Here is a 23,858-nt window from a genome sequence, read left to right on the forward strand (position 1 = left end):
CGTGTGTGTACATGTATACACACACACGTATATGTATATATATACGTATCTATCAAAGAATCTCATTTCAGAAATGGCTATAATTAACAGAGCCACACACACTGATGCTAAACATAAGAGCTTTCACATTGAAAGAAAGCATTTTCAGAAATGTCACTTACATCCTATTATATTCAATATTCCCGAGTTTCAAACTCAGCATGTGATGGATAACAGAATTACACATCTCATTGGCGCTCAAAGCGGACCACAACCAAAATTTACAGTAGGATTGAAACAAGCCAATGTTTTAAAAAGTTTTAATTAAAGATAACAATTCCATGGAAGGAGAGGATAAAGAATGGGATGACAAGAAGTATTTGGTCTTAATAAGGCAATACAAAATAGATCCATTATCAAAGACCATTTAATTTTTAAAGATCAACAATACCAAAAGCATAAAGTGGAGTATAAGAAAATAGTTTTTTATAAGTATGATTTAATTAAAGCTGTTTACAGGTATTCTCTCCCACAGTAGTTAAGCATGGATTTAAAAAAGAAGAAGAGATGAGAAAAACAAGCGCGCGCGGTACACAGGGTTAGAGGAGCTCGCATGCAAAGTCTGTGGAACTCGGGGAGTCACTGCCACAGCAACGGGACCGGACGTGGGTGGCTTTTTTTTTTTTTTTCCTATTAGGAAGAAAAGCAAAAGAAAACAAAAAAGACTGCAAAGGAAACAAACACAAAGTCATGTAATTGCCCATTGCCCAAGACGACAGCACTATAGAAAAACAGTTGCAAGGTAATTCTTAGAGATGACTAGAGATTTTTCAGTGTTTACACAAAAGTACATAGTACATTTTTTTTTTTTTTTTTTTTTTTTTTTTTACAAAATAAAACGTCATTTGCCACCATAAACCTTTTCTTTAGAGAGGAAAAATTTTTGCAGCAGGTCACAAGGGTTCTAGTAAGTCATTTCAATGCTGAGGAAAACAAATTGAGTAATAGAACTAATCACTTCCCTATATATGGATGTTAAGATGACAAGTCAGATTATTTTTCAAACTAATCCTGAGAAAAATCTGTTTACAATTTAAACAGTAATGTTATGTAAAAAGTATTAACAAATCCACTATTACAAATATCAATTTCCTATATGGTCATCTATATATACACACAATAAAATGGTAAATATATGCAAAAATATTAAAAAAAAGAAAAGAAAACATGCACAGATCACTTTCCCCTTTGGAATCTGGACTTCCTATGAGATACTTTTGTTTTCTTTCCCCACCCCATCCTCTGAAATCGGTTTTTGTTTCTATCACCCTACCCACACTGAATACTATTCCCTATAACTCTGCATAAAGCCAATGAGAAATAGATTTATTTTACATTCAAGCTTTAAATCTTAAAATGACCCTGTTGTAGCATATGACTTATCAAATGAGCAGCCTTTTTTTTTTCCCCCTTTTTTGCTTGCTTTTTGTTTTTGCAGTTGTCAGTCTTCATGATCCATTCCGTGGCGAGCTGGGAAAAAACGCAGTTGCTAAATCAGAGTCTGAACAGTGTAAGGCTCCCGAATGCCAGGAGTCCCTATCCAACTGTCCTGAGCATGAGATCATTGCACACAGAAGACAGTCCATCGTACAACGCCGACTATCTACAAAGGTCTGAGAGGGGGGCATCCCTCTTGTGTTTCCTCTTTTTGCCATGGTAATACTGATTATTTGATTTGCCTTGATGCTGTTTGTTTGTCATCAAGGAACCATGGCTTGTTTGAGTTGTACCTTGGAAGCCTTTGCTGGAAGAACGAAAGAGCCTTGCTGATCCATGCTGCAGAGAAACAAAGTGGTCAAAGAGACATCAGTCTTGTGGATTCAACAGACCATTGCTAAGACCTGACTTGGGGCACTTTCAACACGAGGAATACGCTGACTTATGTGGGAGAAAACGATGCTACGGGGGTTCACACTCTTGAGCTCTAACACTTACTGGAAATACTGGAATACTGCCTTGACTTCCTAACAGAGGGCACGGAATGTTAACCCTTTTCTCAAGGAACCTACCCACCAATGCAGCACATAATAAATGGCATTACTGGAAGAAGCCCTGAGACACACAGGTGCGCTGTCCTGTCAGTGGTCGTCACACCTAGCAGCCCCTTCCCTGCTGTCACTTTAACTGACATTTCTAAATGGATCTGGGTTTGGTGCACATGATGAGGGCTGTAGAGGTACACTGGATTCTGGGAGTCAGGTCACACGGGAGGTGATGAACGTTAAGAACCCGTCTCTATTGCTTAAAGGCCTTCTGCAGGGTCCCCAGGGCACTGAGGGTCAGAGCCCAGTATGAGATGGCTCCTTTCCTCATGCTGATTCATTCTTCATGATCAACAAAATTTTAGGCAACTACAAAACTGAAAATAGAGTACTTTCTGTGGCCTTTTTAAGTCAAAGCTGAGGGCACTGAATGACCATGGTTGACTACTGCCTGATCATTTCAACACAAGCAACTAGGTACTGAGTGTTAAAATATCAGAAAGGATCTGTTACTCCCAGATATGCACGACATTGCCACGAGGTCATGCACAAGCTTCACGGGAGCTCACTCCAAGTACAAGTCAATCTTTTATGACTCAATGCAATTTTTTTTAATGCTGAATCTGCAATAAGGTGGGTTGGGACACCTTATAAGGACAAGCCACTGAATTCCCATCAGAGGTTTATATTATAGTGGTGTCTCATGACGATCTTCAGGACATCCTATTACTAGAAGCACTGTGCTGTGGAACTTCTTAGAAAAACCAGGTTTGTCCTTTAAACATAGAGTTTTCTTCAAGCCCATGATGTGTATATATATGTCTATCTTCCATGTAACATATAGAAATTCACGTGTAAGAAGTTCTAAATATTTTGTACTGAATACTAATGATCAAAACCGCACATTCCACACACCTGAGATTTGTTGGTGCTGTTGGAGGTGGTAGTGGTTTGGGTGCTCTGCATTTTCCCAACTGCCTGAGAGGACTCCAAGGACACATCTTGCGACCCTACTCGGTTCCCAGTGGACGGACGGCAGAGCAGCTGTTTCGGGGTTTTGCACGGCGTCGCGTCGGAATCCTAACACAAGTCATACGAGTCATAGGAGTTATAATGGGACATATTAATAATTTAGAAATTCAGTATTCAGGAGGATAAACAACATCGGCTAGGTACTCTTGGGACTAAATTTAAATATCTGGGAGTTAAAGGAAGCCCCCTGAGGAATTTATAAAATTAGCTGCTAAAGGTTTCCTTCTTCCACAAATTTCCCTCCAAACATTCAAAATGGGTTACTTTATCAGAGGGTCCCTGTTCATTGCTAAATCTATTGTCCACGCCCAACCTCGCTAACCGACCTTGAAGGGGCTCACAGAGGTTCAAGTTTATTTGCACAACTATTTACAGGAAATGAACCATGGTACCGTGGAAAGAACGTGGCAAAGATAAGGCCCTAGGTCCTGACTCAACCAAATCCAAAATGATTGGTTCTGAAGTCTCGATTTTGGCGAGTCTGCGATAACCCATCAGTGAGGCCTCCAACCAACCCCACCCACTCCCCCATGAAGGCCTTCCTGGAGACCATGGGCTGCGCTCCACCTGTTTCTGGACTGCCTGGGCCTGGACTGCGCTACTTTTCCCCTCAGCTACTTTTCCCCTCAGCTCGACACTTCCCCTCCACGCTCTACCCAGCGGCACACACTCCTGGGCCCTAAGGCTCCCTCCTAAGGCCATCTCTGTCCCCACCCCGCTGCTTCTGGGACCTCCCGCTCAGTGGCGTCCTGCACAGCTCTGTTCTGGGAACCAGAGGCACACAGGAGACTGCCATGTGAGGATTCCTCCTGACTCCACCGGGACACGTGTCATCAACAACAGCATAAAATCACATCCCTTCCATATTTAGATTACTCTTTATGTCATACACTTAATAAAGTCAAAATTCAAGTAATGGGTAAACCCATTTTATATTTCAATTAAATAAACTCAAAATTAACCCTGATGAGGAAAACTGCAGGTATAACTGATTCTAAAAATTCAGTCAGGGCTGGAGTCAGATAGTAGAGGCGCGGCTGCAGGGGGCCGCGGGGAAGGAGGAATCGTCAGGGGCTGCTACCAGGTTTCTGTGTGGATGACGGCCATGTCCCGGACTTAGACAGTGGTGGATACACTGAAATACACTGAAAACCACCGAACTACACATTTTAAAACAGCAAACCTTATGTGAATTATATCTCAATTTTTGAAACTTCCATCAAGAAGCTCAAAAACATTACTGAGCGGAAGAAGCCTTACGCAAAAGAGTATACGTTGTAATCATTCTGCTCAAGTGAAATTCTGGAACAGGAGAAACCAACCCGGGGTATCAGAAAATCCTAGCAGCAGTTACCTCTGGGGTGGATGCGGGACTGACTGGAAAGCATTATGAAGGACTTCTCTGGGAGGACGGTAACAGTCTGTATCTTGTTATAGTTGGGGTTACACATGTGTACAGCGTGGTTAAGTACAATTACGATTTCCTCGTGCGTCAATTTTATATCAAAAGAAAAAACTATACAAATACTGAACTCTGGTCATGAGGAGCACGCTGCAGTACTTTGGGGAAGTGTCTGTAATTTACTTTGAACTGTATCGAAGAATAAGCTGAATTAGTGGACAGAGAGACGGAAGAACGGCTAACTTCGGGATAAGCAAGGCACATGTTGATGGCAGAATCTAACGGGGATATACACGGGCACTCGCTACAATTCTTTCACTCTTGCCGTATGCTTAACAATTTCCATCCAGAGTGGGGGACATGTACAATCAGTGAAGTTATTAAAATTTCCCAGTAGCAAATAAGAGGAGATGGGCTTAGCCCTCTAGACAGAGTCACCCCCACAACAGAACTCCTTAGCGTCTAGGTTCAGAAAAGCCGTGTCCTCATACTTACGACATCACTGGAGCTGGACTGTGTGGCAGAAGAGGAAGACACTGGACCTGATGAAGAGTTTGAAGAGTGTTTACTAAGAGATTCCGAAGTTTTACTTCTACATTTTCCAAGGGCTTCATTTTCTTCAGATAGATTATTATTACATTTATCTAACTGCTGAGTATCTACTATCAAGGTAACACCATTTCCTGAAAGAGTGGCAAAAGATTGGAAAACGTTTCTTCCCATTAAACACACACAACACAGAAAAGCCACTAATGCTCGGTCAATCAATCAACGAAAAGTTCTTACCATTGCACGAAGGCTCGGGCCTGTTCTGCAAGCCCCACTGCTTTGAGATCCAATCTCTGTACGTGGCAACTTCGTCGGTCACTCTAATTATTCTACCTAGTATGCTGCACGTGTTCAAAGAAAAAAGAGAAGGGGGGGTCATTAATTTGGAGATAAGAAGCCACAATCAATTCTGACCCAACGGGCTGACTTTAGTTAAGCCTTTACCTCTCCGTTTCGTTGTTGGGGTAGTACTTGGCTATTGGTGAGACAGCGTGACTCAAAACAACATAGGCATAATCAAAGGCCTGTTTCACCTGCATGGCCCCATATGAACTCCTTCCAACATCATTACCTTTAAAAGAAATGCATATAGAAGATAGTAAGCGTGACCACTGCTTAGGAAGAACTAAATGCTCAAGGGCCCTGTTCCAGAAGAGCACGGGGAATTGCTTTCCTGCTACAGTTGCACAAAGAAGCCGGGCAGGCAGCCGTCCCCACAACTCCCCAGGCTCTGAATGTGTGTATCATGCAGTAAGTACGTTATGGCATAGACACTGCCTAAATGCACTCTGGCCCAACAGGGACTATCCCACATAGTCATGCAAACAAAAGGAGTTAACCCCCTGCGCTCTCCTAAGAGTGAAACCAAGCTATAAGACGAGACATCCCTATCTTTTGTTTCTGTTAGCTATCCAAATATCTCTGGCAAGAAATTTTGAGCAAGGACCATCTTGCTGAAAATCTTTGTGCCCTTTGGGTCGAGTAGCCCCCTGACAAACATCCCCTCAATGAATAAACACGCAGAACTATTAATGCTTATAATACGACACAATCAGCCAGAAAAGAGCCCCTGGGCAACTACCCTCTCTCTCAACTCCCTTTCCTTATCCGTTTTCAAAGTTAGCACGTTAAGCAAATGACTAAAGGCATCTCCACTGAAGTCTGATAACGTAGAATCTTAGTATTTTTACAGTTATAGTGAGAAAAAAAATATTGCCCAGAAAAACTAGGACACAAGCAAACAAACATAGCCCCACGTAAGCAGGGAAGGGATCTCCTAGTCCCTTTCAAGCCAATGGGAAGCTGTGAAAGGCACAGGGAGACCAACCAGGTAAAATTAGAAGATGAAAGAAGGGGCCCAAAAGGCAAACAAATGGTCTCCTTGAGCCCTTTTGCTCATCATTTCTGATGTATTTATCAGGCTCACTGCCTCTAAGGACTTCAGAAACCTCACTGAAAGCCTTGAGTGACAACTGGCTGGAATCGGGGGCAATGAGGACACAACAAAGCAAAAAAACGGCCTTCAGTCTGGAGATGCGCACAAACACCTCCCTCCCCCAGCGGCTAATACCTATATCTATACTCCCTGGCCTCTTGGGGTCAGACGGATCCTACTCCCAACACACTGGGAGTATGGGAGGCGTGTTTTTCTGGTGTGTGCACGTGTGCATGTGTGTTTTCGTACAAAATATTTTGATGAAAAAGAATGTGTACAATCAGAAGTTAATCTTTCATTTTTCATCTAAAGAGGTTTTTCTTTGAAAGATTTACTTATTTAAGTAATCTCAACACCCAACCTGGGGCTCGAACTCACAACCCCAAGATCAAGAGTCGCATGCTCCAATGACTGAGCAGGCCAGGAGCCTCGCCTCTAAAGAGAGCTTGAAGTTCAATACTGACAACGCCCTTTCTTTGAATGCCCACAAATTTACCTAATTTCAATACCTGGTTGTAAAGGATCTTCAATATAAAGCATCGATGGCCTGTAGCCATCGAGCATACTTTTCTGTACTTCATCTTTGGCCACATATGAACCACCATCCTTTATCCGGATGCCAGTCTTTAAATAATTGAAGTGTCGTCCATATAATTCAAAAAATTCTATTAAGAGAACACCATAGTTTGTATTGGGGATGCAAGCATCTTCCCTGGGATGTAACTAAAACCAGGAAAAAAAAAAAAGAAATTACATTGGCTTTTCTCTAAATTATCAAGGTGGGGAGAACAAGTGACATCGTAACTTCACAAAACAGCACTATCCTAATTTTGGCGAGGATAGCAGCTGACAGGGAAATGGAGGCACGGCGGCCGTAAACGGCTGGTACAGACAACACGAAAGCCCACAGGTACACAACGGGGGCGACAATCTGTTTATAAGATTCAAGGCTGAATTTTACAGCTGCCCAAGGGTGCTGACGGGGTTGACGGGGCCCAGCCCACCAGGGAAGCCATTGTGACTCACGAGCAGAGTCGGGCTGTTGGAAACACTGTGCCCCATACACACAGTCACAGACGATGTTAAGACTTCAAAACTCACTCCACCCAGATAGCCGATCTCAATTCCAGCTGAACTTCTAAGATTAGAGGCTTAGAAGTGATTCTTGTTTTTCACATTTATACTACTACTTACACTTACGGAAACCACGCCATACCTACACATGTTAAAATCTGAGTGAGGATTCTCAAAACTACTTGAACATACGAGATTAAAAACAAAAAAATTCGTTCCTGGGATTTAAAAATACTTATTTGTTAAATTATAAAAAGGTACCCAGTTTAGAAGAAAAAGTCGTAAGTAATTAAGGGAAGCATTCCAATTAGAACTTGATTTACATTTTCCCCCAAAATGATTCCAAATTGATCTATTTTATTTTGGTGCACACTAGGCATGGTATAATCAAACAACTTACCTGAAGGAAACTGACTGCCATTAAAAAGAGACTATATGAACCAATTCCACCTGTAAATACTTCATTAAGGTCCCTCTGTAATAAGAATTGTTTCAATACTAAAACCAAGTATGGTAATACAGGGTATTTCTGAAAAAGAAAATTATATTTTCAGTGAATTCCTATTTCAGTAATTGTGCTAAAGCATTTTCAAGAGTGTAAACTGGTCTTTACATTACAAACTTAAGTGGAGATATCCAATCCACTTAATTTTCTATTTTAAGAGCAAGCTAGAAAAAAAATAAGCTGTGAGTAATTAAGGATTTTCTCCTCACATCTAAAGATCTAAAACAGGTAGACGTAAATAACAGCTTCTAAGCACTCACTATGGGACAGAAACATGAGCATATATTTGAGGACACTCATTTATTACCATATTTATTACTACACTGCATATCTATTTATTTCTCACTATATTATTATCTATTACCATATGCTACTGACTTGTAAACAGGTAACAGAAACGGTACAGGACAAATTCTGAACACGTAAAACACAACACTAGTGGGACTGGAAGGAAGCACTTTCCTCAGGTGGCACTCTGGCAAGCAGACCAGGGTTTCCAGATGATTGTGCATAGCCCCGGGGCAGGGGCAGTGACACAAAGCAGGACACACCCTGACAAAGGACTATTGTGAAGGAAACCGGTCTGTGCTGGCATGAAAACCTCTAAAAAGTATGAGAGGATGTACATATAGCATGCCATTTTGTTAAAAATTTCAAGAGGATAATCATCAGAAACAAAGTGCGGGTTGCTGGAGGAGAGAGGGGTGGGTAGAAAAAGATAATAGAGTTCACAGAAACTTGAGAAATTTCTTGGAAAAACAAAAATTTCAACAGGATAAACAAGCCAAAAAGAAAGGCTGATGATGGCAAATCCCATGAAACTGATCTAAACCTAAGGTATAAAGTGACTCATTTTCCATTTTCCTTTGATACTGGTAAATTTTCTATCACGCATATCATTCTCAATTGAAAAAAAAGGTTTCTTTTCTGGGAAAAAGAAGATTTCCGCACACCCAACACCTCCAAAAGAGTAGGATTATGGATAATCTTTTCCTTTCTCTGCTTTCCTATACTCTACACACTTATACAAGAATATAATGTTTACAACGATAAGGTAGTTACATTTTTTTCTAAAAAAGAAACAAAAAAGGTGAATCTGTAGAGTCCATAGAAGTATTTTGAGTGTACAGAAAAGATATTCTATGTGAAGCAGTTAATGTCTCTTGAGAAACAGGCTGACATGTCTACGCATGAGAATGTTCTAAAGATGTTGACAAATTCTTCATGTCTTGGAAGAATGAGGGACAAATGAAAATAGACATGAAATCACCTCAAGACAAAGCAGGGAAACCTGCAGGAACTCCCTTACAGGAGACCTGGGGAGTCAGGATGTTCCTCATCTAAACTCTTGAGAGATTAAAAGCAGACAAGAGTGATTATTCAGCATTTCAGCCCTTATCTCCCCTAAAAGGAAGAATCAAGAGCAGAGAAGTTCCTCAAAAGGTTTCCAAACCCTGGACTTGAAGTCACATTATAAAATTACTGATTATTACAAGCAGATTCAAGGAAAGTAAGGCCACCGCACAGAAAAGCAGCACTGGTCAGCAATACGCACATAAAAATGGCTTAGCAAGGCGTATCAGAACACTACCGCAACAGAACCTCCAAACCAAACTCCATTTCTCAGAGTTTCACTGAATCAACAGTACGAATTCTCTGACCTTGGTAAAATCTTTGATGAGGTCAGCTGCTCTCACGCCATTCTGTACATTAAAGCTGATATCAACTTTCACTTCAGTAAAAGAATCTGTTAATTTAATAATAGGTACCTAGAAAGAGAAGAAAGGCAAAATTAAAATATAGGAACCAAATTAAACAACACAGTCGGGGGATGGAAAGGTTACTAGACTCGAGGTCTCAGCCTCCTCATGAGGACACAAAAACCCTCGAGGGTCCCGAACACTGCACGCCACGGTTCACTGGGCCTGTGGGGTACTTTACATATTCAGCGTTTAGCCCCACACAGTGTCCTCTATCATTTCGACTGGTTTAGGATTTTGAAATCAAGTAACAAAAACCTTCCTCAATATTCTGTGCTTTGGATAACAGTTTCCAACTCAGTATAACACCAAGGCTTATGAATGTCAGGCCCATCAGCAAACTGTTCCTAATGAGTAAACTGCGAGATTAGGTTAAACACAATAATCCACTGGTATTTTATTGGTCAGTTTTGCAACTAGCCTATAAAACAACCTACCAAGAGAAGTTAAGACATAGAATTAGTCTCAAATTTAAAAAATGATTGAATGATTTATAGGAGATATTAGAAATTCTTACAAAATTTTAAAAAGGCAAACCATAAGAGACTCTTAACCATAGGAAATAAACTGAGGGTTGCTGGAAGAGAGGTGAGGGGGTTGGTAACTGGCTGGTGGGCATTAAGGAGAGCATGTGATGTAACGAGCCCTGGGTATTATATGCAACTGATCAACCACTGAACTCTATCTCCAAAATTAATAATACACTATATGTTAATTAAATTGAACTTAAATAAAAAATTAAAAAAAAAAAGCTCTGGGGTGCATGGCTGGCTCAGTCAAAAGAGTATGTGGGGGCGCCTGGGTGGCTCAGTGGATTAAGCCGCTGCCTTCGGCTCAGGTCGTGATCTCAGGGTCCTGGGATCAAGCCCCGCATCGGGCTCTCTGCTCTGCAGGGAGCCTGCTTCCTCCTCTCTCTCTGCCTGCCTCTCTGCCTACTTGTGATCTCTCTCTGTCAAATAAATAAATAAAATCTTTAAAAAAAAAAGAGTATGTGACTCTTTTTTTTTTTTTTAAAGATTTTATTTATTTATTTGACAGCGATGACAAGTAGGCAGGGAGGCAGGCAGAGAGAGAGGAAGGGAAGCAGGCTCCCTGCAGAGCAGAGAGCCCGATGCAGGGCTTGATCCCAGGACACTGAGATCATGACCTGAGCCAAAGGCAGAGGCTTTAACCCACTGAGCCACCCAGGAGCCCCTAGAGTATGTGACTCTTGATCTCAGGGTTGTGAGTTTGAGCCCCATGCTGGGTACAGAGATTACTTATATAAGTTTTTTTTTTTTTTTTAAAGGCTCTATTTGTACCATGTATTAGAAAACTCAGGCCAGCAAAATCTGTGTGCAAAACTGGGTCTCCAAATTGATAGCTTTTGGTAAGAAATAGTATGAGTTGTTTTTCTTCTAAGAAAAGCTAACATACAAAACTCCAAACTTCTAAAATAGATACATTTATTTCTGTGATGAGCACCCACAAAAGTTCTTTAATGGCCAATCCAGATATAGTTAAAATATCAAGTTCCTCATCTATAAAATTTCCTTCACAGTCGACCCCTGAACAACACAAGTTTCAACTGTGTGGCTGCAATTTTACACAATTTTATGCAATACTGTAAATGTACTATCCCTATGATTTTCCTAACATTTTCCTCCCTCTAGCTTGCTTTATTCTAAGAACATAGTCTATGATACATATAACACACAAAATATGTGCTAACCAACTGTTTATGTTATCAGTAATCCTCCTAGTCAACAGAGAGCTCTTAGTAGTTTTTAGGGCATCCAAGGTCACAGGTGGATTTTCAACTGTGTAGGGAACCCCATGTTGGTCAAGGTCAACTGCATATACAATTTTTCAAGGACGCAAAGTAAGAGAAGAACACGACCTTCTGTGTAACTATAAACTGTTTAACAGAGAGCCATATTTTTTTGGTCTCTAGTTTTCTAGTATTCTATTTATTTTTTATTAACATATAATGTATTACTAGCCCCAGGTGTACAGGTGTGTGAATCGCCAGATTTACACACTTCATAGCACTCACCAAAGCACATACCCTCCCCAGTGTCCATAACCCAACCACCCGAGGGCCATATTTTTAATTATACTTTTTATATGTAAAAACTCTACAGTGATATTATATGTGATAAAATTGAGTATTTTTTTTTAAAGATTTTATTTATTTATTTGACAGACAGAGATCACAAGTAGGCAGAGAGGCAGGTAGAGAGAGGAAGGAAAGCAGGCTCCCTGCTGAGCAGAAAGTCACATGTGGGGCTCGATCCCAGGACCCTGGGATCATGACCTGAGCTGCAGGCAGCAGCTTAACCCACTGAGCCACCCAGGTGCCCCTTGAGTATTATTTTTTAAAGAACTATATAACCACAAGTTCATTTATTTCACAAACAAAATTTATATACAACTATGATCATTAATGAAAGAAGAGAATCTTTTACTGAGAAGCCAACTCTGCTCACCAAAATTAAATTTTAATTTTGCAAGTTTCATGCACGAGTAACCGGAAATGTTTAGATGAAATGTCAGAAGAACTTACAGTTGCTTTGTCTAGAACTTTCACCGAATCCTCATCAGCAACTTTATGTTTCCGAAGGGCTTCTTCCAGGGTCCAGAGGGGAAGGTTCTCCCACTTCCCAAACACCACGAGATCAATGTCACTGAGCACAGAACATACACACAAAAGTTGTTTGAAGAAGAAACTGTACTCGTTTTCACTCACGCTCAGGCTTCCAGACTTCAAATTAGTGCAGTGAAAACCTATTTCTCACACTGCCCAATGAAGACCAAAATGTGTTGGTGGTGGCTGCTTTGGGGAGGCTGGTGACCTTAACAACCATCTCCTGCTGGTGATTTCACAGAAGTCAGGCCTCAGGAAACGGGGGTTTTTGAAAGAAGTAAAACCTCGAAAAACACCAGTGAACATTTCCTGTTCATAAAGGCTTCTGGGACTAGAAAACCTGAGACGTGCCCATGTGGATGAGATGAACTGACTCTGATTCAGGTAATTAAGTGTGAAAAGTTAAGTTGCAAACAGTGTATGTGGGATGCCATCATTTGGATGAAAAAGGAAGAAGACACACACGCATTTCCTTTTATATGTATAGAACGTTCATGGAAGGATGTGTGAGAAATGGGTACCGGGGCTCCTCCAAGGAGCAGGGGACACAGGTGGGATCCGCTCTTTTCACGGTAATTATTGCTGCGCCTTTTCAATCTGAACTATGGGAATGTACTACGTACTCAGAAAATTCAATTAAAATTTTCAGAGTGACTCAGGGTTTTGCTGACACTCAGGATCTAAATAAGGAAAACTATTCATGAACTCCAAGTTGGATATTTTACGGCTTTTTGCAGGCCTACAAGAGCAACGGGCAGAACAGAAACTGCTAGGATCTCTCCGCATCAACACATTTAAGTTTGGGAAAAGTAGATCAAATCCAGCTCAAAAATCAAAAACATGATGGATGCCTAGAGTTAAAATCGTACTGTACTGTAAGCCCAAAACTGTGTTTGGAGAGTAAATGTCACATGAAGTGTTCTTACCACAATAAAAGCAAAAACAAACACATGGTGAAATTTCAGTTGATAGAAAACACGTTTTTGGCCCCCAGGAAAGCCTTATCATCCCCATAAAGGCCCCGCCCTGCCCGAGGTGGGGGGGCCGTGACTGGCCTCATGTAAGAAGACTGACATTAACAAGGGGCCTTCCTCCGAGAAGAGTCTGGAGCCTGAAGCTCCAGGTCCAGAGGCCAGAACAGCAGCTAATAGTCTGAGCTCTTAAGAACAATGACAGAGCTGGCCTTTGGGGGGGGTACACAGCTGTACTGTATGATCACGTGATTTGCCATAATACGGCAGGGACGTCTGAGTGAGTGGGCTGAGTTATGGAGGCGAACAGCTCTCTGCAGGCAGGCGGTCACCTGCTGGAACACTTAGCCGAGCCCACTGCTACCTGCGCCCTTCCACCTCCATCCCAGACCACACAGGTATCAGTCTGAGAGGCTCATCTCAAGTGACACTCTACCCTCAAGGTAATTCGAATAAAATACTGATAAAGTGAATTTTCATTTCATAAATCTCTTTCTGCTTCTACTCTTCCACCGTCAACAGCCAACATCTAAAAAAATGCACAATCCCCTGAAAGCTTCACAAATGTACTAACCTAGTAGGTAAATACAGGCCAGTTTTAAAACTTCCAAATATCTGGACCTGAAATAGAAAAAATTATTGCATTAAGGTATGGACCCGATGAAAGCCGCCATGCAATGGAGAAATGTCAAGGTTCTGCTACCCTCTGTTGGTATTTTTTAGTACTACAAGAGCTTTTTTTTTTAAGTAACACCATGCTTTCCAGAAGCAGGGATGCTACCTCCTACGCAGACATTAGGAATATACTTTAAACTTGTACGGTTAAAATATCAAATGCAGAGTGAAACAGAAAACTTTCAAAAGTAATATTCAAGTCATTCGTGTTCACTTATAAGCCAGAGGCCTGTTCAACAAAGGTGGAATTTGGGTTCCCTAAGCGAGCATCTTCTCAAGGCCCCTGAGTTATTCAGGGTCAGACTCTCCCAGCGGGAGGCCAGCTCCCTGGGGAACAGCAGGCAGTGTCATCCTAGCATTGTACTGACACATCCTACCCCAGCCAGGGAGCACGGTGCAAGGCTCAGGGTGGGTGAAGAACTGCACAAAAGGGTGATTGCTCAGCCTAAGGTGAGCTGGACCTGAGAATGGAATCACAGCTACGGGTCTCTCCTCTGGGAACAAAAGATGGATAAAACCCCCCACCTCCAAAGAAGGAGGATTAATCCAAATCCTGGTTTCTCAGCCTCAGCATGGCTGACGTTCAGGGCAGACAGCCATCTGGGAGGGGCTGTCCTGTGCATCATAGCATTTAGGAACACCCTTGGCCTCTACCCACCATATGCCAAGAGCACCTTACCAGTCAATGATAATGAAAAATGTTCCGACACTGCCAAGGGACCCCTGGGTGGCAAACTCAGCTGCCACTGAGAACCATGGACTGGAATCACATGTGATCACACAGTAGCTGCTCAATAAAATATCAGTGCCCTCCCCCTACCCCATTCCCTTCACCTACAGTATTTTATTCGAAGCTCTTCTGTTTTGCCAACAGGACAAAGGAAACTTCCCTGGCTCCCCCATCACCATCCCATGACGAAGTCTAAAGAAAAGCCATTTAACACAGAGTAATGCATTCTAACTTCTTTGAATGCACAAAACTGTATAACAGACCCTCAAAAAAAAAAAAAAAAAAAAAAAAGACCTAAAAAGGTATTCACTTAGTTTCAACAAAAAGAACCACAAATAAGCAAAGAGGAAATCTTGGGCCAAAGTTCTGTTCACTGGGTGAGTCTGCACAGGGAGACAAGGAAGGGCCAGAAAGAAGGAAATAGCAGTATCAAGAGAGGAAAACAGACTTATGCCTGCATTCGCCCAAGAAAATGCACTTCTAATGACATGAGAAACTCCTACTTGACATTTTCGTTCAGCTATAAATAATCACATAACATTTATACCGGCAGGTTGGAACAAAACAGTAGTGGGATTTTCATACATCAGATCCAATAACACACTACTACAAGAAGGCCTGATTTGTCTTTCTTCTCTGTATACTTATGATTCCTGAATTATTATTATTATTATTATTCATGATTCCCTTTAGTATTGCTATTCAGCACAAAGAAATAGTTTGAACTAAGTCATCCAATTCACTGCAAAAAATCAGGATGCCCCAAATTCCAACAGCTAGATGAAACTGTTTGCCTTTAAAATTTAATTGGACCATAAGCGTTCCAATGCACATAGACCTGTGTGTGAGGACTCCTGAGACTGTCCATCCTGCGGACAGGGACATGGCCCTCGGCACTCAGCTACCCGGACAGGCAGTACTCACGTCCGCGCTAGGCCAGAGCTCCTTAATCACACTCTCGATCCTGTTCACCACCTCCATCCTCATCTTCTCCTCCTCCGGTCTTGGAGACATGTATTCATAAAAATCACTGATTTCTTCATGCAGACTGCAGGGAAGGGGAAAAAAAAAAAAAAAAAGCAGAAAAGTTAATATGGGCAAGCCCAGTCTAATGAGAAATCACTATCTTAAATAAACTTATCTAATTAAGTCTTGTAACTTTGCTAATGACTTTATGTTCATAGGTTTCTACCTTAAAAAATTTTTTTAAAGATTTATTTGACAGAGAGAGAGAGACACAGTGAGAGAGGGAATACAAGTAGGGGGAGTGGGAGAGTTTGGAGAAGCAGGCTTCCCGCTGAGCAGAGAGCTTGATGTGGGGCTCGATCCTAGGACCCTAAGATCACGACCTGAGCCGAAGGCAGACACTTAATGAGTGAGCCACCCAGGCGCCCCCATAGGTTTCTACCTTAATTTTAATGTTACAACTGATGCTAGGCTAAACATACAGAATTTAATTTTTTTAAAAATGCCAGGAGAGTTACATAAAATAAGAAATTCCAAGAAGACAAGTCTTAATGGACATGGAGTAGCAGCTTTCCCAGCATTTAGTACATTTCCTTGCAGAATACTTGCTCAGTGGACAGGTGCTGGTGACTTTTAAAAAATTTTTAAATGTTAATTAAGGCCTGGCCTCTGCCTTTACGCTTGCAATCCAGTAGACACAAACACAGAAAGATGCAGAATCCAGATGCTACGGGCGAGCCTCCTGGCCACAGAGACTTGACCTTCTTAACCCGCCCCCCATAATCCGTTCCTCACAGGAGCAAGGTGGCATGTCCTTTGTAATGTTTGCTTAGTGAATCAAGTGTCAGTGAACAAGGGAGCCAGGAACCGTCTGCAAAGACCTGAAGAGAATGGCCGGCAGACAAGGCTCCATGAAGGAGCTGAAGGCCTGCAGAGCCCAGGAGGAACGAGGCTTCCCCAGGAAGCACTTTGCAAACTACACAGGCTGCAGCCACCGGAGGAAGGGGAGAAGCAACCGGGGAATGCAGGCCCCTGACCACAGCGGGCTCTGAATGAGGAGCGAAGAAGTTTGGACGTCCCGAGGGGAACGAGGAGCTACTTCAGTGTTGCTGAGAGGGATCAGGGAAAGACGGACGTCAAAAACGCTGCGTCTGAAGACGAGTCATCTGGCAACCGAGCCAACAACGGACTGGCAGAGAGACGAGACTGGATGCGGGGAGTAGTCCATACACGCTGCAGCTGCGGGAGGGCTGGGCGGCCGGGCGGCACAGGAAAGGGATGGGCTCCAGCGCACTGGGAAGGAGGGAGGGAGGAGGCCGGCAAGGGCTGAAGCCTGAGAGTCTGGGAATCAGTGAGCAGGAGGAAAGGAAAAGCCCCCCCAGGCTGGCTACTAAGCAGCAGGCAGAGTCAATGACTAGCACTGGCAGAGGACAGAAGACACCGAAGGCAACAGGTGCAGCTGGGAGGAGCTTCGGTTAGGAGGGAAAGAAGGGGAAATGGGAGGAAATCAGCTAAACTGGTGTTGACTGCTGGCGACCCCAGCGGCCGCTGCAGGCAGCTGCAGTGGCCGCATGAGGACAGATCTCGCAGGGCCTCCTCAGACAGTGGTGGCGCTGCAGGAGGCCAGGAGGAGAGCACTAACAGGACGGGCTGCCAAGTGCCTGCCAAGTGCTGGGAGGGACAGGGGCCCCCTGTGGGCTTGGGGGGCAGGCATGCGGGCAGCCTCACAGGAACACAGTCATGATGGATCCTGGTTTAAAGATACTACAGGAGTTGCAGGAAGCTGGAAGCGCCAAGAAAACAAAAATGATTTTGAGGAAGGAAAACAAAATGCCTAATTCCCAACCCCCACTTGGTAGAACATTTAAAACATGGCCAAGTAAGCAATCAACAGTCTCTGCCTCTCCTAATGTTTTATTTTAGACTAAGAGTCAGAAAACTTGAGTTCTAGACTCAGGCTCTGCCTGAGGGCAGCTGTGTTCCTTCAGAAAGGGACTGGTGCTTTCCAGCCTCTGTGTCCTCAGGCACAAACTAGGGGTTAGCAACCAGGATCCTTTTCGGGCCCTTCATGTCAAAACCTGGGCCATCTGGTAGGGAATGATTTGTAGTGTTGTTTGGCTTGTGTACTGTGCAATACTGCAAAAACAAAACCAAAACAACAACAACAACAAAAAAAAACAAAAACAAAAAAACAAACAAAAACCCTGGACTTTAAAATTCTAGGGTGTTTTGCACACGAATCCGCACACTGCCAGTGAGGTCAAGTCTTCCCGGGTACACTGCTGGGTACCTTAGGAGCTCACCTTCTGATTTTTTCGTAAAACTTCCCAGACTTTTTTTCCAAGGGTAACCCCCTCAGCTTCTTGAAGACAACAGCCAAAATAATCAGGCTAGAAAGTTCACAGCTTGTGCTGCTCTTTCAGAAGGATGAGGACCACAAATTAAAAGGAAAACAGATTTCTTCTTACCTAACTGGATCGTCTGCTATGAATGATCGAAGTGTATTTGTGGTTCCAAACCACTGAGGGATACTTCCATTTTAACCAATGGGAAAAACCCCTAAACGCGACAGTATCTACTCCACAAAGGCCCATTTACACCGTTTCTAACTCAAACACAGACAAAAAATATTTAGCCCCGCTTTCTGTTAATCTTCAAATCATAAGAAACTGAGTGAGAATTTATTCTCTAAACATTATGGAGTGCCCAGTTCAACGCAGTAGAAGGAAAGAAGTTTAGTCAGTCAAACATGATCCTCGTCCTGGGTAATTTCCATCTAATGAAAAGAAATACTCATTTAAAGTAGTTTTGTGACAGATAATGTATAAGTTCCACACCGTTCCACCACAGGCAGGCTTCAGATGACCAGAAGGAGAGCTTTCCAAGGACCACAGCTGCAGGGTTGAAGGCAACCCATTATTTACCCTTGTAGTGAGGTTGTCACTACAAGGGTAAATAAACTAAATGACCATGAGGCAAACAAAGATCTAGTAAGACATTTCTTTCTTTCTTTCTTTCTTAAGGTTTTAGGGGTGGCTGGGTAGCTCAGTTGGTTAAGGGTCTGACTCTTGACTTCAGGTCAGGATCTCAGGGTTGTGGGAATCAAGCCCCATGTCGGGCTCTACGCTCAGCCCGGCTTCACACTCACCCTGCTCCTCCCCACACTTGCATTCGCTCTCTCTCTAAAATAAATAAAATCTTAAAAAAAAAATTTATAAGCAACCTCTATACCCAACGTGGGGCTCAAACAATGCCAAGGTCAAGAGTCACATGCTTCACCAACTGAGCCAGCCAGGTACCCCAAAGACACTTCTGAATTTGGTGGAAAATGGAAAGGATTCTAAAATCCCATTTATCACTAGGATTCTAGGTTTCTAATGAGCACCTTAAGGTGGATAAGCTTGTGAAATAAGACCATCCTGAGCATTAATATTCCATGGAACCATCTCCCTATTTAGGAAGAACTGGTTCCACAGGTTATCCTAACTCTCTCATTGATCTGCCCGTGGGACAACGGAAGCAGGGAGGAGGAAGGGAGGGGTGACCAAGGACGGCTAGCGAAGCTCAAACATACCTGAACAGCAAGAACAGGAGAACCCACCTCCTGCCCACACGGGGCTCACAAACATCACGGCCTCTCTCACCTACACGTAACTAACTACGTGTAAACTTCAAGAACTGAGCGAGAGATCTTAGTATACTGAGGAAAAAACCGCCAGTACAGATTTTTAAATAATCTCGAGGTCACTCTATCTCTGCGGACTGTGTAATTTTCCTGGCAGGGTGCCACGTACACCGAGGTGCTTAAAGAACCCTGAGGGAACAATGTCCCATTTCTGGACTGCCCACTATGCGCCCGGCACCCTTTGCTCGCACAGCACGGTGACCCACTGAAGGCTGGAGACTGGAGACACTCTGTAGACTGGCTTTCACGAATCAGTGGAACTTTACGCCTCTGACATCCTCCAGCCACACAGGGAAATTCCAGCTTCTCCCACATCTGGATCAAAACTCAGGATGGTTAAACTGGTAAATACAGCCAAATGTCTCCTACCCAGCCTTACAGTTTCTCATTTTAATTTGAAGATATAACTTTTGATCAAAACTCGTACATGACCAAAACACAGTGCCTTCCTCAGGGCATTGGTGTATTCTGTTGTTTTGTTTTGTTTTAAGGAAAAGTGAGCAAGAAAGCACTCCACTCCCTGTTTACAAAGGAAGGGTATATTCTAGAAAAGCAGTATGATAAAATAAAATGAAACCTGAAACATGGATGAACCTGAAGGACATTTTGCTAAATGAAATAAACCAGTCCATTCATAACATGGTATCTATAACAGCCAAACCCACTGAAGCAGACGACAGAATGGCGGCTGCCAGGGGCTGGCGGAGGGACGCAGGAGAGAGGGTCAATGGGCATAAAGTCAGGGTTAAGCAAGATAAGCTCTAGAGATCTGCTGTGCAACACAGCGCCTACAGGCAACAACACTGTATTAGTCACTTAAAAATGTCCTGTTAAGAGGGTGTATTGTATTCTTATCACAGAAAAGGGGAGGGGACACAAGGAAACTTTTGGAGGTATTGGATAGGTCTATTATCTTTTTTTAAAAAAAGGATTTTATTTATTTGAGAGAGAGACAGCACAAGCTGGGGGCGGGGACAGACAGAAGATCCTAAGCACAGACCCAATGTGGGGTCATGACCTGTGCCGAAGGCAGACACTTGACTGAGCCACCCAGGTGCTAGTAGTACCCTGTCTAGTACCCCAATTGTAGTGATGGTTTCAGGGGTATATGCATTATGTTCAAACTCATAAGGTTGACTGTTTGCATTAACTACATACAGTTTTTTGTATATCAATTATACTCCAGTAAAGCTGTTTTTATTTAAATTCCCTTTCTTTTCATCCTTCAGAAGTACTGAGGGAATAATGACATTTACCACAGCATTATCTGGAATACTAAAAAATAAAGGAACAGCCTCAATGTCCATCAATGGAATCCAATTAAATAATCAGAGCAGCACTCACTGGCGCCCCCTTAAATGGCAGCCAATCATCCATCCAAAAGAAGGAAGCAGAGCTATCTGAGCTGATGAGGACGATCCACCATGTGTTAAACTTCAAGGAAAAAGAACAATGTGCTTAACAAGATTTCAAGTGCATTAAAGACACACACACACACACACACACACAGAGTTCCTATTGGCACTACAAATTTTCTGGAAGGAGAACAGTTAACAGTGATTACCTTAAGGACAGGGCACGGCAGGGAGCGTTAGGGAGACCAACGTTTTATTTCACATCATGCTGTCCTAGTATAGAGCAGTACAGTAAAACTAAGAATTCTCTTCAAACCATCAGTGTGTGTTTGTTTGTCTGCTTTTCCAAAGGGGTTATTAACTATTTAAAATGATTACAGGCCATTTGTCGTTTTCTTTATATTTTCCCATGTAGAAGTGTGTGTGTGTGTGTGTGTGTGTGTGTGTGTGTGTGTGTGTGTGTGTGTGTATTTAGTTCTCCCAACCCCCAACTCACAGAACAGAGTCTATGTACCACACTGTTCACAGTGACTAAATCCGGTAAGTGAATCAGGGGTGGGGATGAATTCACTTTTTACAACTGTATACATTTAGAGGTGCCTGGGTGGCTCAGTCATTAGGCACCTGCCTTCGGCTCAGGTCATGATCCCAGGGTTCTGGGATTGAGCCCCACATCGGGCTCCCTGCTCAGCGTGAAGCCTGCTTCTCCCTCTCCCTCTGCCCCTGCTTGTGTTTCCTCTCTCGCTGTGTCTCTGTCAAATAAATAAATAAAATCTAAAAAAAAAACTGTATACATTTAGGGGCCACTGGGTGACATCGTTGGTTGACCATCTGACTCTTGATTTCAACTGAGGTCGTGATCTTAGAGTCATGAGATCGAGCCCTAGATCAGGTTCCACGCTCAGTGAGGGAGTCTGCTTGAGATTCTCTCTCCTTCTCGCTCTGCCCCTCCCACCTACTCTCTCTCTCAAATAAATAAATAAATCTTTTTAAAATTTTTTTAAAGGTTGAGAGAGAGCAAGAGAGAGCACAAGCAAGGGGGAAAGGGAGAAGCGGGAGACCAACATGGGGCTCAATCCCAGGACCCTGAGATCATGACTCGAGCCGAAGGCAGACACTTAACCAACTGAGGCACCCAGGGGCCCCTAATAAATAAATCATCTAAAATACATATACATTTAAATAGTCTACCTTTTTTTTTTTATGATTTTATTTATTTATTTGACAGACAGAGATTGCAAGTAGGTAGAGAGGCAGGCAGAGGGGGAGGGGGAGCAGGCTCCCTGCCGAGCAGAGAGCCCGATGCGGGGCTCGATCCCAGGACCTTGGGATCACGACCTGAGCTGAAGGCAGAGGCTTCAACCCACTGAGCCACCCAGGTGCCCCTAAATAGTCTACCTTTTAAAAATGCATCCATGTTAGGGGGGCCTGGGTGGTGCAGTCAGTTGAGCATCTGACTCTTGGCTTCCGCTCAGTTCATGATCTCAGGGTCATGAGATCAAGCCCCATTTCGGGCTCTGCACTGAGCAGGGAGTCAGCTTGATATTCTCTCTCCTTCTCCCTCTGGCCCTCTCACTTGTGGCCTCTCTCTCAAATAAATAAATCTTTTTTAAAAACTCATACATGTTAATTACCATTGTTAATTAACCTTTATTTTTAAGTAAGCTCTGTGTCCAGCGTGGGGCTTGAACTCACAACCCTGAGATCATGCTCTCCTGACCGAGCCACCCAGGCGCCCACCTTTGTATATTTTTATGACGACAGTGAATACTCACGGAAGAGAACGAACATTTAAAGGAGAAAAAGACTCACGTATCCAGCCCCACACACCGAAAAGTTACAAATTCCCCACTGGGGAACCCGAGCATCTGCAGAAGGAACTCAGGGGTCAGCCTGTGAACAGCACTGACCCGTGGGGACACAGAGGGACCCCAAACCCACGCACAGAGCAACAGACACAGGACACAACATGCCGCATGCCTGACACAGGGTATGTATGGAGTTTCTGTCGGTGTCTGACTCACCCTTTCCAGGGATTTACAGACTGAGAAGTGTATGTATATGCAAGACAAAGTTCCGGAAGAATACATAAACACCGCTGGCAGTAGTTTCCTCTGGGGACTGGGACTGAGGTCTGAGGTGCTGAGGGATTTCTGTCCTTCTGTACTGTTTGATTTTTCTCAAATGCACGTAGGCACCAAGAGGTGTGAGTAACAGCAAGCCCCAGGGTGAGACTGTTGCGGTCTGAATGGCATCTTCAGAAGGCTCTAGAATTCAAAGTTTACAAAGAAATACACACACACACACACACACACACACTCTTATATTTTCAGCTGCCAGCTAGACACTACACTCCTACCCAGCTGTCACTTCAAAATCAATAAATACAAAACTAAATTCCTTATCTTTCTCCAAAATCTATTCCTTCTCCTTGTGTTTTCCTCCCTGAATTACTGTTTCTCCAAATGGAAATTTCAGTCTTCCCTGGTTCATCCTTCTTTCTTATCCTCTGGAGCTAATAGGTCTCCATATCGTGCCCCTCTACAAACCAAAATAAAAAACAAAAAACTTCCTGGGATGCCTGAGTGGCTCAGTCAGTTGTCTATCTTTGGCTCAGGTCATGATCTCAGGGTCCTGGGATCAAGCCCCGCTTCGGGTTCTCTGCTCAGTGGGGAGCCTGCTTCCCCCTCTCTCTGCCTGCCTCTCTGCCTACTTGTGATCTCTCTCTCTCTGTCAAATAAATAAATAAATACATCTTTTTAAAAAAATAGAATACCTTATTATCTTTATATTTTAAGGTCAGCACCATGTGTGTAATTTTCTACAGTACTGATAAAGATACAACAAGGTCACCTGAAGAAAAGCCATGCCTAATTAGGAAAATCACCAATATCAAAACTAAAGGAAAAAGCCTTCTACCTCTTCTATTTGTAGACAAGAAACATATTCACACCCCAAATAATTCTTACTGTATCCTAAGATTTAAAAGTAAAGAAAAAATATGATGACATAAAAATTAAAAGGAAAAACAGTCTACAATCTTCTGCAAACTTTGGAGGCATTTAAAACTGT

General features: G+C 42.9%; 1 protein-coding gene across 2 annotated transcripts in view; it reads right to left on the bottom strand.

The window, feature by feature from the left end:
- Nucleotides 1–285: 285 nt before the first annotated feature.
- The window catches only part of TENT4B (terminal nucleotidyltransferase 4B), a 66,882-nt gene continuing 43,309 nt past the window's right edge, over nucleotides 286–23,858 (bottom strand). Inside the window, exons 2-12 of one of the 2 annotated variants that reach the window (XM_045988059.1) lie at nucleotides 15,705–15,828; nucleotides 13,950–13,996; nucleotides 12,324–12,444; nucleotides 9,680–9,787; nucleotides 7,914–8,042; nucleotides 6,949–7,162; nucleotides 5,449–5,575; nucleotides 5,242–5,345; nucleotides 4,951–4,997; nucleotides 2,937–3,101; nucleotides 286–1,815 (exon numbers count right to left, since the gene is read on the bottom strand). In XM_045988059.1, the coding sequence (XP_045844015.1) occupies nucleotides 1,639–1,815; nucleotides 2,937–3,101; nucleotides 4,951–4,997; nucleotides 5,242–5,345; nucleotides 5,449–5,575; nucleotides 6,949–7,162; nucleotides 7,914–8,042; nucleotides 9,680–9,787; nucleotides 12,324–12,444; nucleotides 13,950–13,996; nucleotides 15,705–15,828 (1,363 nt within the window). In that variant the 3' untranslated portion in view covers nucleotides 286–1,638. Of the gene's footprint in view, nucleotides 1,816–2,936; nucleotides 3,102–4,950; nucleotides 5,139–5,241; nucleotides 5,346–5,448; nucleotides 5,576–6,948; nucleotides 7,163–7,913; nucleotides 8,043–9,679; nucleotides 9,788–12,323; nucleotides 12,445–13,949; nucleotides 13,997–15,704; nucleotides 15,829–23,858 lie in introns of both variants that reach the window. The other variant, XM_045988058.1, reaches the window with a different exon arrangement.

This window comes from Meles meles, chromosome 19 (assembly GCF_922984935.1).
Source record: "Meles meles chromosome 19, mMelMel3.1 paternal haplotype, whole genome shotgun sequence".
Classification (NCBI taxonomy): Eukaryota; Metazoa; Chordata; class Mammalia; order Carnivora; family Mustelidae; genus Meles; species Meles meles.